Genomic DNA, 18,881 nt, shown 5'->3' on the forward strand with positions numbered 1-18,881 from the left:
ATTTTTTTTTCTCAAAAGAGAGAGAGACAGAGAGAGAGAGAGAGAGAGAGAGAGAGAGAGAGAGAGAGAGTGCCAGATATCCTAATTTTAATGTGCAATATCAAAATTTTAAATGCTGGCAACAAATTCCACTAATTAAAACTTTAAAAAAATATGATGTGATATAAACAAAATGTGTCTGTTGAAATGCAGGCTATTTATTCTCAGCAGCTTGAGTATGAGCAACAGAGGAAGGAGCCAGAGGAAAACACTGGCATGGGAGGGAGACACTGGGGAAGATGGATTTTGAAGGAACAGGAGAGTATAGACCCTTAAGGGATACATATGTTTCCCTTAGGATTTGTCAGCCAAAGGTGGCATGTAGTTACTGAGGAATTTCCACCCAATGTTCTCCTTCACCCCTACTGTGGACACAGGAAGAAAAGGTTTCTGCAGTGTAACACAGGAATGGACTTGAGGCCAGAGTCATAACCACTCTACCAGATTTTGGAGGTTGGAAGTACTAGTTAAGGGAAATGGGAGAAAATCTGAAAAGGAAAGAGTATCTCAAATATATATATATATGTATATATATATATACATATATATATATATATATATAGTCAATCAATAGCTTGATGAAATAATTTTTCTAAAATTGAATAAAACTTAGTAAAAGCTTATAGCTTATTGGAAAATCCCTAAATTATAATGTAAACTCAATATATCCTGAACTTTTGACAGTAAGTGATGTAGATTTAAATTGAGACTCAAAGCAATTTACATTGATTAAGGAGTGAAAATGTTATTAATGAGATTTGTTTAGTTAGAGAAACTTTTATAGTAGGGTCAAACAAGATAAAAATATATGCATTAATTTTCTGTTTGGATATTATCTTAGTTTATTTTCTTGTTGCTATGACAAAAGGCCCTGAGAAAAGTGAGTTGAGGATGAGAAGGTTCATTCTGGCCCACTGCTCAAGGGTGCAGTCTTACATGGGTGATCCATAGTCAAAAAGCAGACAGCACGGAGTGCATGTGCTTACTCATTTTCTCCTTGTAGGTAGTACAGATCCCATTCCAGGGAATGGCGCCACCCATGGTGGTCAGGTCCTTTCACATCAGTGAACCTAATCTAGATAATAGAGGGACAACATGCCCCGGACATGCCTAAGGCTTATCTCCTAGAGGACTTTGATTCATAGCAAATAGAAAATTGAGATTAACTATCACAATCAAGAATTTTGTTCAATTTAGAACAAAATTCCCCATTGTTCTCAAGAAAATCTTAGCAAACTCTATTATTTCCATTTTTAAGAATATTTTATATAGAGTAGCAATAAAATACTGAGTTTGTATTGTATTAATATTTACATTAATTAGTTAAATGGATCCATTGTATAGTATTTACTAATTTGATAGTTGTACCCATTAATAATAACACTTCCTTATGAACATGTTCCATTTAGGGGGACATAAGTCATTTATTTTTATCTGGTCTTGTAACTCTCACAGATAATATTGTGAAAAAAATTACTTTTCTGAATAATATGCTTACTTTTCTTGTGTTGGGTTCCATGTTCTAAAGCTAATATTTTTACTGAGATTGTTTATTATTCCATTCAGTACACGGCAAGTTTTCCCTTTTATAGTTTCTCTTTTCTATAATTCATTTAATATTCTTTTCCTTAGTCATCATAATTTAATAGTTAAAAATATGCACATGTCTCATCTTTTTTTTTTTTTTTTTGCTCAGGTTGGTGACATTTTTGGGAGACAAGTAATTTACAGAAAGATGTATCTTTAATAAATAATAAATGGGCAATCTTCACCTTTTGTCCCTCTCTTTGATTCTTTCTCTCAGAGGTATACATACCATATTTTCATAAGAGATTAAGCATTGACTAGAGAAAAATATCAGGTTTAAAGTATTTATCATACACACACATACACACACACACACACATAAATCAGTGTAACCAAACTTTATTTATGACTAGTTTAATTTACCCACAAGCTTTCAACTGGATTGTGGACTTTAAAGCATTATATCTGTTAAGGGTTAGCATTGTAACAGGGCAAGACAGTGCAAAGGTTCTACCTTCTTGTGTTCTTGCTGCAGCCATTTTAGGTTTAACTAGAATTTGATCTCCTTGATGGAGAATCCCAAGGGAGATTATTCAACTCTATTCTAGGAACCTGAGGTAAAGATGCCCCAGCTAACTTGCCTGGCTTCTGATAAACTGCCTGCTTGTGCAAACCTCCATCTCCAGCTAACTGCTTATCTTAGCTTCTGTTAAACTGCTTGCTAAAGCAAAACCTCTCCCTGCAGCTGCTGCTCCGGAGCAAGATATCATGATAGAGTTTGCCTTTAAAAGTTCCTTGCTCTAAATACTCAGTGCTATGCTTAAGTCCTGAATATCGGTGTATATTCCCAGCGGGTTGGAATGAAGACTTTCAATTGGCTATAAACTGTGTTTCAGTGGACATCTTTGGTTGACTTTCCATAACAATATGTTTTTCCAAAGAAATGTATTAAAATTTCACCTTCTCTCTCCCTCTTCCTCTCTCCCTTCCTCCATTCTTCTTTCTTTTCCTCCCTCCATCCATCCCTCACTCTTTTCCTCCATCTCTTCTTCCTATTCCTTCACCCCCCTCTTTTGTATTTTTTTTTCTGGCTCTCTACCAAAAGATGTTTGAAAGAGCCAAAGCCATTATTTTGTACTGACAGTAAAATTTTATTCTCAAAGAAATAAATCAGCACATTTTGTCAGAGATGAGACATAATGTGAAATGTTATCAAGCAAAATTTGGGTCTTTTAAACTTTTCTGCTTGATTTAACAATCAATTCTTCAAATTCTGACACAAAGCTAAGGCACTAGACTGGCTGTAAATAATAAGAGTTTGAAAAGCCATGGAAACAATTGTATCTGCATATTTTTTACTCTCTCCAGTGATTTCCTGTGCGAGTGACAGATACACCATAGGGGAGCCACACATATTCACAAATTAAGGAGTAGAATCTCTACTGGCCTTGTCAGGACTTTCCCATGAGATGCCAGTCTAACTAAATTTCAAATGCCATAGACTGTGTTCATATTCTGGGAGCATGTGTTTCGATTTCTTTCTCTTTAGGAAACCAAGGTATCAATTCAACATTTGTATTTCAGTTTTAAATGAATGCATTATCCTTTTTTTTCTCTAAATTCCATCCTCTGCTATCGTGTGGGCACACTGTTTATTTCTTTCTTTCATTAAGATGAAGGGCCACACCAGACACTATCACATGGGTAAAATGAAGCAATTGAGAAGATGGTTAAGAAAATAAACTAGGCATTCCCTCTGTGGACAAACAAATATTTACAGATATTTATAAATATTCACAAATGTTCAAAACAGAGAGAGGCAGATGCCACTGGGGTTCACTCTCATAGACCATCCTGTAGTGACTGAACTTGACAAGAAGAGAACATATCAAAATTGAAGTGGGTATCACTTCAAAGCTACAATGTTTGTGACCAGAATTTTTTATAGTAATTTAATTTTGTTTCCTAACAAAATTATGTTTAATATTTTGTAAGATTTATAAATTACAGATTTCTCAAGAAATTTCCTCAAATGTATTTTTCGGAGGGAAAATTCAGGATGTTGTCATTATATTACATTAATATATTTGTTCCACCTTTGCTTTAGGAGAAATTTAATTTCTACTGCTATTTAGGCTTGGCACATGAAGTAACTGATACTATAAAAATGTTTAATTGTTTGATTTAGTATTAAATCTAGGTGTATGCTTACAGGGAGGAACCTGCGACTCATGGGCAGGAAACATCATGCAGCCAAGGGTAATGAGAAAAACACCCATACAAAACACAACCTGCCTTAAAGCATAAAGTTGTTTTTGTGTTTTGTGTGTGTGAAATCTAAAAAAAAAAATTCATTATATGATTGTTAAGCTTGAACTTTGTATATAACAGTTTTGTGTTTTAATGTCAAAAGGTTGCACATGTGATGAAGGCTTATCTAGAAAACTGCACACATGTGAACGTTGACTTGAGTTTCACCCCCAAAAACCCATGTGAAAAAGCTGGATAAGAGAGCTTGGGAAATGGCTTTGGGAATAAAGGGTTTGCTGTGTACTTCTGATTCCAGAACCCATGTGAGAAACACGTGGACATGGTGGCCACAGTGGTCTTAACACTCAAGAGACAGAGACAGAAGATCTATAGGGCAAGCTGGCTAGCAAGTGTAGCCAGAACTGATGAACTCCAAGTTTACTGAGTTAAAAAAAAATAAAGAGGAAAGTAATTGGGGAAGACACGTGATATCGACTTCAGGGTCTCACACGTACATATACATCTGTATCTGGACGTGTACCCACACACATCCACCAGGACACATAAACACACATACATAATGATAAAACCTCAATAAACACAAAACTGGCTGCAGTAGTGCATGCCTAGAATCTCAGCACCAGGGAGGCAGACAGGAGACTCTCCAGTCTATCTGAATCAGTAAGATCCAGTTCGAGTGGGAGACCTGATCTCAAAATGAGGTAGAGGGACACAGAAAACATTATCAGTGTCAGTCTCTGGCCTCTATTTGTAAGTATATACTACTTCAAGATTTGGACATGTTAGGCAGCATATGCTTTGGGAGCATAATTTTTATTTCATATATGTTGTTATTTGATATACATAAAGTATAGAAGTTTTAAATTTCTGTTATTAACATTTTTTGTGATGTTTTCCAATGTCCATTAGAAATACCAGATATATAAAGACCAGTTTTCATATGAATCTTCTCTCAACCAAATAAATCAATAGGAAGATGTCAAATCAAAGCACGCATAATCTGGGCATGCAGCATTGTTACAAGAATAGCATCAGGCTTCTATTTCAACTGCACCTAGAAATGTTCACCTAGAACAGCAGAATTTGCTGAGGAGAGCACAGGACGGATCAGAGAACAGAGCCACAAAAGCTATGTAAGGAAAGAGGAGGCATTAATCTTGGAATTATGAACTGTACTCTGAAGAGGACCCTTGCAGAGGAGTGTGCACACTGGAGAAGAAACAGGAAGTGTGAGATGAAAACGGCCCGATGGCCCAAACCACTAGTATGGTCAAGGAGACTAGCATTAGACTCCTTGTCAGCAACACTTAATGGATGAAAAGAATGGAGAGTCTGTTGGAGTCACAGGCCAATGCAAATGCAAGATAATATCCAAATTGTTATTATCTACCAATGCTGGCCTTCAAGCATTGAGGCTATAGAAGAACCATGTTTTTATTTGTCACTTCTCTACTGCTATGATAAAAAAAACCATGACCAAGACAACTTATAGAAGGAACAGTTTATTCAGGCTCACGGTTCTCATGGGATAAAAGTTTGCCATGGTGGAGAAGAAACAGACGTGGCAGCTGGAGTAGCAAGCTTAAATCTTAAACCACAGGTACAAAGCAGAGACATTAACCTAGAAATGACCTGAGATTTTAAACTCTAAAGCTCATCCTCCATGACATACATAATCCAGCGTATCCATACCCCGAAATTTACCCAAATACTATTACCAACTGGGGACTAAGTATTCACATGCCTGAGACTAGGGTGGACAGTTTCCATTCAAACCACTACCCTGTTGAATAAGAAAGTGTTCTAAAACACTTTGCAAGAATAAGTTTAATTTAGTATATTATGTTGGAGAAACTGAGGAGATCTGTGTGAATACTGATTCTGTTTTATTAGAAATTTAAAACAAAAAGTGAAAAATATAAAAATGTTCCAAAACTGACAGACTGCACAATGACATCAAAAAGGGGCAGGGGTTGGGGAAGAAAAATCGTAAGACAGACTAAGTTTGTTGACAAGATATAGAAATCTAATGATACAATCCAAACTAAAAAGTCAAGTAGCATACTATTAATGATATTTAACAACACAGTGACAAGCTCAAAGAAATATATTATTGACTAAAATTGTATGGTGGGAAGGTCAGAAAAAGACCTTTGAGCTAATTTTCTTCTCCCTCAATGTAAGGAATCAAAATTCACTGTATGATGAGGATGAATGAAGGACCTAATCTATAAAGTCAACAAATTGTATAATTGCAGATAAATGGCATCTCGTAAACTATTAGACAACTATCTAGACAACTATTAGAAAAGTAGTTATGTTACCAAATATAAGAAGAAAATCACGCAGACTGAAACAACCAAACACTGACACAATTAGATGGAATAAATCAACACGGAATGCTATCACTGTGAAAAAACAATCAATTTTGTCAATAAACATGCATTCCCACTGGAACTGTAATCAAATAAAAGGGAAGCATAACTTCTTAGTGAGCATCAAGAAATAAGTGCCAAATGGATGGAATGACACAACCAAAACAAATCTTAAATGTAGCTTAAAATGCAGCAAGAGAAGAGAAAAGAATTCATGTGTCATAGATTAAGGTACAGGAGACTGAGTTGGAAAAAAATCAGTAAATGAAGTGAACCGAATATCCTCTAACAGTGTGAACTGCTTTATTTTTACCAATACAAAGTTATTTATATGAAGTATTAGTTCTTTTTAAAGCATCTTTTATGAGTTTATTGGCCCATTATTTTAAGTTAACTGAAACGAAACTATTTTTTTATTTTATAAGCTAATATCTTGTCAAGCATTACAATTTTTGTTTACCTGATGTGAAATATTATTTCTAATACCTAATATTTGTAAACAGCCTAAGTGTTTTTCATTGTTCAGTGAAGTATTGTAAAGTGGCTAGCGTGGTGGAGTACGCCTTGAATCTCAGTACTGTGGAAGCAGATGCAGTCAGTTTGGGGCCAACCTAGACTACATACTAAGTTCAGAGGCCACTCAAAAATACATAGTATGACCCTGCCCAGAAGAAAAAAACAAAGGCATTAGCATCACGGAATACCTGAGATACATGACTGTCAAAGTAGATGATAAATTCTGTAGAGTAGCATCGGCTATGGCTATCTGAAATAAAGTAGCAATATTTTCTATGTGGGAACTGACTCATGCAAATGCCTATAGCAGCCGCAGAGTATTCAGACTTTATGGACATGTGGCCTTGTACTTACGGTTTACAGATTTGACTGGTAAGATTGGGTTTACCCTCTCTGGGGAGGCAGCACTGTCTTCATCTGTCACATACTCAAAATTAATGATGAACATCATAGCCACACCCTCTTGGTTCTTCACTGGGATTATGTGAGTGTTACAAATGAAAGTGGAGCCTAAGGGGAGGAAAAAAAAAATGAGTGTTAGATCAAACAGATACCTTCTCTGTGAATTATCAGTAAAGACAAAATTGAAATGCATTCCTATAAAAACATCTTAAATGACCACTGACAATCAATAAAATAATTTAATTTCCCATAATTTATTGCATATGTACTTACTTTATAGATACACATAAAAAGTTTAGAGTGTAATTCAGTTACTATATTGTGGAAAAACACAATATCAAATCCTATCAGCTCTTACCAATAACTTTAACAACTAGTATAGAAAAGTATTTTTAAGATTGTAGAAAACACATTCATCCATGCCCTACATATTTGTATTAAGTCTATGTCTATGAGAAATATACTTGTATAAAAAGTGAAGAGATATTCATTTTATATCACCATGATTTTGAAATTAAAAATTATATCTTTTTTTTTCTGTTTCCTAGACCCAAGAAATTACTGTATATCTTAGATGTAAAAAATGAGAAAAATGCAAGCATCCAAATGGCAATATTTTATTTGGTTTTAATTGTTTAGAACCTAGGAAAATATCTATATTGTTGTATTATTGTTTTCTGTATTGCCATTAGTTACCTCTGTGAATCCACCATTCATGATCTATGAAATACAGTTGAGAAGCTGAGTTTCTTTAAACTACTTGCCTTCTGTCTGATTCCTTGGTGCTGACAACTAGTAATCCTCAAACAGTTGCTTTCTGGTGTAGGAGGTCTTTTTGTCTATGTGTTGCTTTTATTGGTTAATGAATAAAGAACTGCTTTGGGCCTATGGCAGGGAAGAACTGAACTAGGCAGAGAAAGCTAGGCTGTATGCTGGAAGAAAGAAGGGCAGAGTCAGAGAGAAGCCATGGAGCCACTGCCAGATACAGACATGCTAAAACTTTGCTTGTAAGCCACTGCCATGTGGTGATACACAGATGAATAGAAATGGGTTAAATTAATATGTAAGAGATAGCCAATAAGAAGCTAGAGCTAATGGGTCAAGCAGTGATTTAATTAATACAATTTCTGTGTGATTATTTTGGGGTTGAGCAGCCAGGAACCAACAAGCAGCCTCCTTGCTATACCTTTCAATCCCTGTCTTCTGAGTATTTGCTCTATTCAGTAAAAGCGAGATTAAACTTTAGAATTATGCATTTGTTTCAGCCAAATGTAAATGCAAAAAACTTCAGAAAGCAATCTTGATCTCTCAGATAGTAACATGTATTATGATTATTCTTGCTTTTTTATATTAGCCCAAGAATTATGTTTCAGTGACAAAATAGGGAGGGGTGTAGGAAGGCAAGGTTAATAAGAGATTTTGATGAATTGTGAGAAAATGATGGCCATCTGGAAAGAAGGGACAAAGGTGCGGGCAGATAGCAGAAGGTTTGAACCAAGAACCCCAGCATCTTCAAGAATTACAGATTGCTGACATTCTGAAGAGGCGTTGCAAATTCTGTTGCAAGCAAAATCAGCAGTGAATAAAGCCTTTTCCTTCCTACAGAGTCCCGTATCATGGCTAATATTATCAGAGTTGAGAACAGAAGCTGCTTCTGATACCGCTGTAGGTGGAGGATGCAGAGCTTTGAAGAATGCGGCTGGACAGTTATTTGCCATGTGGTAAATTGTTCCAATGGGCTCTAATTTCTACAGAACAGAGTTACAAATACCCATTTAGAGCACTTACTCTTTGTATCTTAGAGATACCAAAGTCTTAGTTACGGTTTAGATTTATAAATACTGATATCCTTCCATATTTGAAATGGAATAGACCCTAATAAAATATCAAACGGAAGAGACCCTAAGAAAATGTCAAATATAGATCAGTAGCCCACACTGCACAGATGCTAAAAAAAAAAAACATGCTTTAAGAATGATTTGCTGCACATCCAGTCTTCAGCTGTATCTTCAATTCATCTAATAAAATAGTTAGCTAGAGCTCTTGTCAAGTTTCCATGGTAACAAACAGGCCAACTTTAGTAAACACAAAATAAGCAATTTAAGAGTGCTCCATTAGAGCTAAATATAGACGTGCCATGGGCCAGGCATCACAATGCAAACTGGTTAAACAAAATCTGAAGAGACATGAGAAACAGCCATCATGCACTTTCCTAATGAGTCAAAATACATATTGATTTTACCACTTCCAATGACATTTCCTACACCATTTAGAATATAATTGTGAATTCACAGATTTGTTATTCAGTTTGAAATCTTTCAACATTTGAGGTATGCTGCTGATTGTGAAGCAGAAACATAAACTAGATCTTTGAGAAATCAATAAATAAAAGATGCAAGGATGAGGATCTAATAGGCTTGTAATAGAACAGAGCTGTTTTGTATTGACTAATAAAAGGAAAACCATACCCTTCCGTACAAATGCTTGAAATTTACTGTTGAGTACTGAAAAGCACATAATCATTGTATTCCAGGAAAACAGTTCAATGCATATATATCAGCTCCACATCTCATTGCATATGTATAATTAATATGAGATTTATTGCTTACCACTATTGCTTCCTACATACTTCCATTAAATAATATATCCTTTCTACAGTCAACTGAAGACTCACACTTACATGCTTTCCAGTTTTAGTTTGGGGAGTTGACATATCCATCAATCTTGTGTAGCCTCTGGAAGGCACACAGTAAAAGGGGAGACACAGAATACCGAGGAGGAGCATATTTGGAATGTATTTTAGCTTGCATAATTCTGCAACCTCCAAGCACTGTTGAGTAAAGCAACATACCTGTCAGAGTCATCATTCTGTGATTGTTAATATTTTTTCCCCTGAATGAAGTGGTAGAAGCAAAAGGAACAGAAACATAATCTGTGAAGCACTACTTTAACAATGAAGAAAAGAAAGACTTATTCAATGATATTTAAATAGCATTAAATCAAGAAAGAATTTAAACCTTGTTAAAGTGCATCGTGTATTCAAATGAAATTAATAGTGTTTGTTAAGAGGCAGAATATTTACAATAACATTATCCATTATTTATACAGTTAGGCATGCAATTATGCTGCACTAATACTGGTTAGACTTGGGTTCATTTCCATATTTTTGTTTCCTGAGTGAAAACCTTTCCAAAGTGGAAAAGGCTACTTGTCAGAAACCGTGATTATTTTAATAAATTTTTCAGAAGTTAAAACTTTTAAACTCTTGCTATTAGCCAAGAAAAGCGTAGTCCTTTGAATAATACAACAATTACCTCTTTATTCATAAACCAGTGGCTTATACTCAGCTGTATTATGAAATGCAATGAAAGGCCATGATTTTTCTGCACAAACTTCTTTGAAAGTATTTTTTTTGTCTGTAATGTGTACTCACTGGGCATCTTTCACATACAAGGAACATCAGGGAAGCCCGAGTACCTATACCAACATGATGACTACAAAGTCTGGGGTGTGGAGGGTAGGTCAAGGGAGATACAAAACGGCACACCAACTGAGAACTTCTCTCTGTTGGAAAAGTGCTGGGGCATTTCATGCACAGATTGCTTCATTTGATTTAAAACTAACATTCTCATGTGCATGCAAGCAATAGCTTGCTGAGAAGGCTAGGATGGGAGCAAAGAAAGCACTGTGGAAAACACTGTCAGAAAACTGGCGTGAGTATAATAGTTTATACCAGGGTCGTGTGGGCGGAAGTGCTTAGGTGGAGTTCAACATGTGTTGAGCTAGAAGAATGACTTACTATTTCTTAAACTGAAACAGGGTGAGGCAAGAAGTGGTCTTGAAGATTTTTGTATATTCCTAGGTGTTTGAATATGGTAACTCTGAAATTGCTTGGATATCTAAGTGGAGAAGATAAACAGAAGGCACAGCAGTAAAGTTGAGTTTAGGTATTAGTCTAAACCAGAGTTATGAATTTGGAAGTCATTGGGGTAGATAGGTATAGAGAAAGTCTGTAGCCCTACTCCAGAGGCACTTCAGAGTCAGAGGATAGATGAGCCAGACCCCATAATGATCACGAAGGAACACACAGTGAAGTGGGAGTGGAATCAAGATTGTGGGCCATCAGGGCTTCAGAGCCAACATTAATCCCTCTTGCTAATAGGCATCATGAGACATTAGCAAACATGCAATTCTTTAAGAAATATTTCATAGAACTGTGGCCATGGAGCTGTTTGGACGCATTCAAGAATGAATAAACTGCATGAATTACATCTGACAACAGAAGATTCTTTCGAACTGTTCTACTAATGGATGAACTCCACACAGTTCTAGCACAGATCCGTAGCTAGAAAAGATATTAAAGCTATATTTTCTTGCTTGAAAAAAATGTTGTATGTTTCTACATTTCTACAAAGTACATTGAATTGTTTTAAAATAATTCTATCCAAATTTGTTCACATTAGGCTATCTAAAGTTACTTAAACTCAAGAAAGGTCTAATTCTATTTTGAGATATTTTTCTTATTTTTGCCTTGTTCAGTGTTTACTGATTTCCTCTGCACATGGTACCTATGCAAAACATGGCAGCTCCTCTTGTTGGAGAGTGCTAGCTTTGCAGCTGGAATGTGTGTCTCTGAAACCCTGTCCCATTCTTTTATTTTCTGAGCAACCTGCTAGCTCTACTAAATGGCTCAGCTCAGTTCATACTTTACTTATCTGTATCCTGTAAATAATTATTTTTTTGTCTATCCTTATTCTTGGAATTAAATGAATGAATATCTGTGCAGCCAGGGATTAGGATAGAATTCTTTATACCATGCTAACATGATGTTCTAATAGGTCAAGTCTATTCTCATTTGATTTCTATTGCTGTGATAAACAGCATGACCAAAAACAACTTGGGAAGAAGAGATTTTATTTTAGCTTACACTTGCATGTCACAGTCCATCACAGAGGGGGGCCAGGGAATAATTCAAGCAGGAACATGAAGCAGGGACCGAATAAAGAGGAGTCCCTAGCAGAATGCTGTTTACTGGCTTGCTTCCAGACTCATTTTCAGCTACCTCCTTACACCACACAGCACATGCTGTTTAGTGATCACACCCTGCCTAGAGAGGCCTGGGCCCTTCTCCCTTAATTAGCAACAAAGATAATATCTTACAGTCATAACCATAGGGCATATGGAAAGGGCAAAGTTTTTAAACTGAGTTTTTTTCTTCCCAGGGTTCTCAGTTTGTAGCTAGTTGGAAAAACCTAGATAGTACATCAAGAACCATGATGAGACTAAGCTCCAATTCTCTACTGATGTACAAAGCCATCCAACTGTTATTCCAAGGACATAAAGCACCTGTAGATGGGGAAGAGAGTGATAGAAAGGACTGAGGAAGGGATTTAATTGGGAAAGCTGACAGTGAGTATCCCATCTCAGGAACTTTACATCTAGGTCCTCTATAAAATATAAATTGTGGGTTGAGGACCCCTGAAATGTACTCCCTAATGGAAGGTAATTCTTAAATTGAAGTAGAGGCTGGTGTTTGAAAGATAATGAAATGTACAGTAGCCAGGTTGTTGGCATGGGGCCCCAATTCTGCAGTAATAGAGGGCAAAGAGTTTGCAGCATCTCTTCTTCCACAGAGCCAGTCACACCATGGCTGAGTAACGGACAGGACAGTGGTGTGGGTGATGTCTACTCACCTGAACCTATGCATTGGACTAAGAACTTCATGGTTCTAGGGATGAGTGGACTTCAGAGGAAAAGGAAGGAGGCAAGTCCTTTGACAATAAGGACCATCTGAATTGGGAGGAAAACATGCAGGAAAAGGCAGCTAAATGTAGGTAAGGTCAACATAGCCTCTGAACAGCACATCCTTCTGTCTGGGAAAGGCCATGTCAACTCTGAACATCTGCTAATCCCACAGAAGGCCAACAAGCCAGCCAAGTAACAACTGCTGTCCTATTCAACCTTTCCTCCCTCTCACTTTATACTCCAAGGGGAGCAAATAGAAATCAGCTTACTGGGAGGTACTCCAGGCACACCGCTGACTGTTTAATGCAGGTCAGATGTTGTATCTTTAGATCTGTTTGTACAATAAAAAGTCAACAGAAGTCCAATGGCTGAAAGCGATTCATAAAACTACATGCCTGTCAACCCCCCACCCAAATAGCACTTGATTATCCCCTGTGAATAAAGTTCATGGGATGATGACACACAAAATAAACAGCATTTTCATCACATTGCAAACTCCACAGTATACAACAGTTTTTGGGCACACAGAGAACACTTAGCAGCAAAATTCAATAATGTGAGCTATATCTTTGCCTATTGTTGCCGGATCTACAGAGGGCAAATGTGATAGCTATTTTTAGCTGTCAACTTGACTGCACCTGGAATTAACTAAAACCCAAGTGTCTGGATCCAATTGGGAGGAAATTTTCTTAAGTGATTTGAAGCGGGAAGATCCACCTTTAATCTAGGCCATCCCTTCTCCCAGCAACGTATATAACAGGCATCAAAGTGGGAAGCTCTTGTTCTTTGCCTGCTTGCCTTAGCAAGTCCATTCCTTCACTAGCCTCTTTCTTTGGAATTACAGCACATACTGAAGACTAGCTGAGACATCCAGCTTTGTGGACTGAACAACTACTGGATTACTGGATTCTTTTTATTTTTATTTTTTTATTTTTTATTTTTTTTGGTTTTTCGAGACAGGGTTTCTCTGTGGTTTTGGAGCCTGTCTTGGAACTAGCTCTTGTAGACCAGGCTGGTCTCGAACTCACAGAGATCCTCCTGTCTCTGCCTCCCGAGTGCTGGAATTAAAGGCGTGCACCACCACCGCCCGGCTGGATTCTTGAACTTCTCACTGGTAGACAGTCATTGCTAGACTATCTGGACCACATATAGTCACTCTAAAAAAATCTAATAATACATATAGGTATCGCTAGAGATATATAGTTTTGCTCCTCTATAGAACCCTGACTATTACCTCAAGGTAACTGCTCAGACTCTGTATGCATTTTTCTCTCACCTTCTACCATTCTTAGAGGTGGAATCACAATGTTTATCTTTGGGACAACAAATAGAGAATATTCTTTTCTGGACTAATCAATTTAGCAAATACTTGGGATCTTTTATTCCTTTTTCTCTAGTAGACTGGAAGGCCTTTGAAGATTAAAAAATGTCATTAAAGGCTGGCTCTAGAATAAAAATAAAACACAGCAATCTCTAGGGAAGGAAGAGGCCTCATCTAAAAGGCAGGGCTGTTAATTTCGAATAAAAAGACATGTTAGAAAATCAAAGGGGAATGCTCTTCCCACAAGAGAAGAAAGTATCTGGTCACTAATGACTGATGGTAGAATTAGGTAGAAAAACAAGAAAACAAATGGACTTGGTGCTTGACATTCTGTATATAACCCTCATTTTCCTTCTTTCACTGAGAGTGCTTCACTGCTCTCTCCTTAAAGGTGAAAGAATACAAGTGTTTCCATTTCAAAAAGGAGACTTGTGAAAATCACTAATTTCTTATTGAACTGAGAATGACTTAATTGATTATCGCCATCTGGGGAATTTTTAAAAATCTTGAAAGTTAAAGCAACCTAATCGACAGCTCTCATGCAGCCTCCATGAGAAGAAATGTTTGGTTTTGTCGTCAGGACATTTTAGACATCCCCAAATCCATTTTGAACTCTTTCCAAATATCAATGTCCCCACTGTACAAGTTGTGACCCAAAGGAAAGGGTCATGTGTTGAAGTAGTGGAACAGAACTAGAAGAAATTAATATTTGGAGAGTTTATATGATGTCATTTGGTCTCCCATATATCAATATTTTGTTCATCCCTATCTATGATCCATTTCAGAATTCAACACAACATCTGAAGAAGAAAAGAGCAATGCTGTGTCCCACTCCCAGACACACCTCAGCACACCATGGCAGTGCCATCAATATTTGTTGAGTTGATAGTTGCTCCTCCTCCTTCTTCCTGATGGTGAGACAGTCCACATAAGGTTGTCCACAGAAGAGGACACATGAGTGGGACAATGGAGCATTAGTGACCAAGTGGGCAGTAGCCTGTAGCTTTAAGACAGGATCTGGAGTCAACAGACATGAGATATCTGCTTCAGAACCTGCTACACTATTGAGCTTTTCTTCTGCCTTCTTTCTCTGTGGGGTGAGAAGCATGCCATATCAACGCAAAGAAAATGGCCAGTGAGGACCATGGGGAGGAAAAAGTTAAAGCTTTTTACTCAGTGGGAAAGACCTTGCTGAAGAAAGCACATTTTAGTAAAGAAGCAAGGAAATAAGTGACCATTAAGGAGAAAAGTCAGGGAACAGGCTACAACACATATAGGGGCCCCACTGTAGAAGGAACTGTGTCTCTTCAGAATCTACACCCTGTACTGAGGCCATGGTGTGACTGTTTGGAGCAAGTCCTTTCAAGGAGTAAAATATGGTTATAAGTGGAATTCTAGTTCAGTGAATTCCCTAATAAATACAGAGATAATAAATGGCATAGGAGAATATTTAAGTACATAATAAAGGGTAACCATTTGCAACCCCAAACTGCCAGCTTTGTGAACAGTAAGGAGGAAGATTCTATTATGTAAGTACAGATCTGTGCTATTTTGTTTTATTAGCATGTATAGAATAACCTCAACCTGGGGAAGCCAGGAAGGTGACAGTGTGGCTGAAACAGATGAAGATGGGGTGCATTGTAATGACTCGGGCTGACAGTCTGAACGCACTGTGCAAATTGAGAGGGAAAATGATGACTCTGGAATGTTAGTGCAATAAAGGCATGGCCATGTGAAGATTTTGACATTTTACTATAAGTGCATAGCGTACTTTAATCACAGTCACCTCCCCTTTACATTTTTATGTCTTCTTTATATATTTCTTTTGGGGACCCTATACGTTTAATTAAGAATGCTTACAGAATCAGGAAGGAGTAAAGGGTTATTGTGCTTATTAAGTCTACACTGACTAACCGCATGCTAGAATAATGTTATTACCCGGAAAAGATGAAGGAGGGTTGTGGGAGATCCTGTCTTGGTGTTTTAGAAATTTAGTCTGTTGGTGTTAAGGAAGTGACAAGCTGTTCTGAGGAGGGGAGCATCTCATGAAGCAATTCTTCACTGTACAGAGAACTTCAACGCGGCCTGCTGTAGTTATTAGTGAGGCCACAGAGAAAACATAAGTTCAAAGATGTAGGAGCTATATGTTTGATTAAAGAGACAGAGGGACATTTAGAAAGGTCGTTAAATAACTCTTACCCAACATCATAGCAGCAAAAATAAATGAAGCAGTCAGTTCAAGTGAGCCCATACAGTATGTTTGCTCTGATGGATTGAGTCTGACTCAACTGCTGTGGGAGGTATGGAGCTATCAGTAGACCGGTGGTCATTTTTCTTATTTTCCCAATCACCTTGCTAACTCTCAGGGAGTGTGCTGAAAACAAACAGGAGGGACTCACATGAGTTAATAAAAATATGTCTTTTGTAGGTACATTTTAAATAAGAATGCACCCCAGAAGTCAGTGTGTCTAGTGATACCTTTGCTTTAAGAAAAGCTGTTTAACATAATAAATGTATTTGTTCCCCAACATAATTAAATGGGTGCAATCATGAACAAATATAGATCGTCTCTGTCCCTACTGGAGTGACAAGGAACTACAACTGTCTTTTCAGACCTTTCTAAATAAATATTACCTATTCATTGCCTGCCAGCTTTAAAAAATTATGGAAAATTCGTCTATGTTATATAAGCTTGCTTATATAACATTCATGTTCTGCTATGTGATAAGTGTCTCATGTAACAGAAAAATAATTTGTGTTTAATTATGGCTTCTTTAAGTAATTTTAAATACTCAAAATGACAGGATTGTATGATTTTTGACATTGTATCCCTGTACAGATGTAGAACTATCATTTATCTGACTCTTGTCATTTGACAAAGGACCTTACACAGGTCTATTAATAAATGCCTCCAAGAATTGCACTGCCCATCCGTAAAGAGGGCAATGAAAGAGACAGTGGAATATGCACAATGTTATTGGTAAGACAAAATGAGATCATGCATTCAAAGCACTCAGCAAGAAGTTGGCATATAAGAAGCGAAATATAAAGGAAGGCTTTTGTTATTAACTGACACAGAGAAGTAATTTTCTCTGTTGAAAACAAGAGAGGAGCATCTTCCAAAGGTTGACTGGTGCATTGGAGACATTTATTTCCTAAGGGATTTCAGATACGAACTCATCAACCCAATCCCTTAGCTTTGCTGAGCAGGTGCATTAGAGAGCTATTAGATGAGGGTGCTGACTTCCCAGAAGATGGACCTTCCATCAGCTAATGTCCAAGGCAGGGCCCTTGCATTTTGTAGTGATGAGAGCCTGCTTTAGTTCTTAGATTCTTCCTTACTTTGTAAATTGTCCCCGAATGCACACAATATATTAGGTGACTACGAGAACATACTTTTAACATTTTGATATGCAACAGCAATGTGTGAATTATTTTGAATTTTTTAGAGACACTTTGGGTAACACTTGAAAGCACATTTTAGGTAGGATGCTCATGTTAACCTCTAATATTTATTGTGTTCCAGACACTGTACTGATGGATTTGAAAGCTTTCATATCGTTACTGGCTCAGGAAAACATAATAACAGACAATGATGTCGTTTGCCATCGACCCAAATATGAAGGCAGCTATGCATATCATTTTCGTCTCTTGTGATATTGGGACACTTTGTCCCTTATGACAACTTGGGCAAAATGCTATTCTCCTGAGTTCTTTGTTATGGTAAGACTCAGAATTTCAGGATTTTCAAATCAGGTGTACACAAAAAAAGATTTTTATCTTTTGTAGCACTTTGCGGAAAATTAAACCCTCGCACTTCTTTTCTCAGGCTTTCATGTTTCTACAATGTCCTTGGCTTAGATAGATTAGGTTCCAAGCCTTTTCTCTTGGAAGTCAAATGGTTCTGCCTTGGGGCCTTTTAGGAATGAGCATGTTCTAGCCTGATTCCTGCATCCTTCCATAGCTACCACCACAGAGAAGTCTTTCAAGTAAGTAACAAAATCAAAGGTTTGAATTCTGACATGACTGGGAATTGGGAAGTGACATCTCTGGAATTGAAACTTTCTCTTTTGGAATAGAATTTTTGAAACTTGGAAGAAAAAGGAAGGCTGTAAACCACAGGAAATAAAACCCAGAGGTTAAGGAAGTTCCTAAAACTTACAAGATTCATAAGATTCCTCCCCAAGGATATTCTAGTAGTAAGTGCTGGGAGAGTGGCTGCCTGTAAGCTCCTGTGGGGACCTTCAGAGAGGCAGCATTCATGAGTTTTCACTCATGCTGAGGTGGCCTTTTTCAGTGATGTGCAGTCCTTAAGTCTTCCTCACTCCTACACTTTGATGGAACCACAGGAAACTCACTGGCTCATTAAGCCAGACTCAGGTGGAATCTTTTCTCTGGTCTGACACTGCTATCCTATCTCAGGTGAATAGATGTTTGTTCACCTTTCTTCAGGAAGAGCCAAACACCACCTGGTTCATTCTCTCTCCAGCATCCATGTCTTCCAAAGATGTGGAGATGATTCTAGGAAGAGATTTCTGTATAGCAAACACCCTTCTATAGTAGATGCTTGACATCCATTATTTATATTAGAGATTTAGAAGTTTATAGGTTTAGATACATTCTAAACAAGGAAATCTTCAACTCTCCCCTCTCCTCTCCTCTCCTCTCCTCTCCTCTCCTCTCCT

General features: G+C 37.3%; 1 protein-coding gene across 5 annotated transcripts in view; it reads right to left on the minus strand.

The window, feature by feature from the left end:
- The window catches only part of Kcnh7 (potassium voltage-gated channel subfamily H member 7), a 427,553-nt gene that overhangs the window by 135,577 nt on the left and 273,095 nt on the right, over window positions 1–18,881 (minus strand). For all 5 annotated transcript variants that reach the window (XM_026778717.1, XM_026778715.1, XM_026778716.1 and 2 more), the window contains exon 3: window positions 7,083–7,238. In XM_026778717.1, the coding sequence (XP_026634518.1) occupies window positions 7,083–7,238 (156 nt within the window). The remainder of the gene's footprint in view (window positions 1–7,082; window positions 7,239–18,881) is intronic.

Source organism: Microtus ochrogaster, chromosome 4, assembly GCF_000317375.1.
Source record: "Microtus ochrogaster isolate Prairie Vole_2 chromosome 4, MicOch1.0, whole genome shotgun sequence".
NCBI classification, from domain to species: Eukaryota; Metazoa; Chordata; class Mammalia; order Rodentia; family Cricetidae; genus Microtus; species Microtus ochrogaster.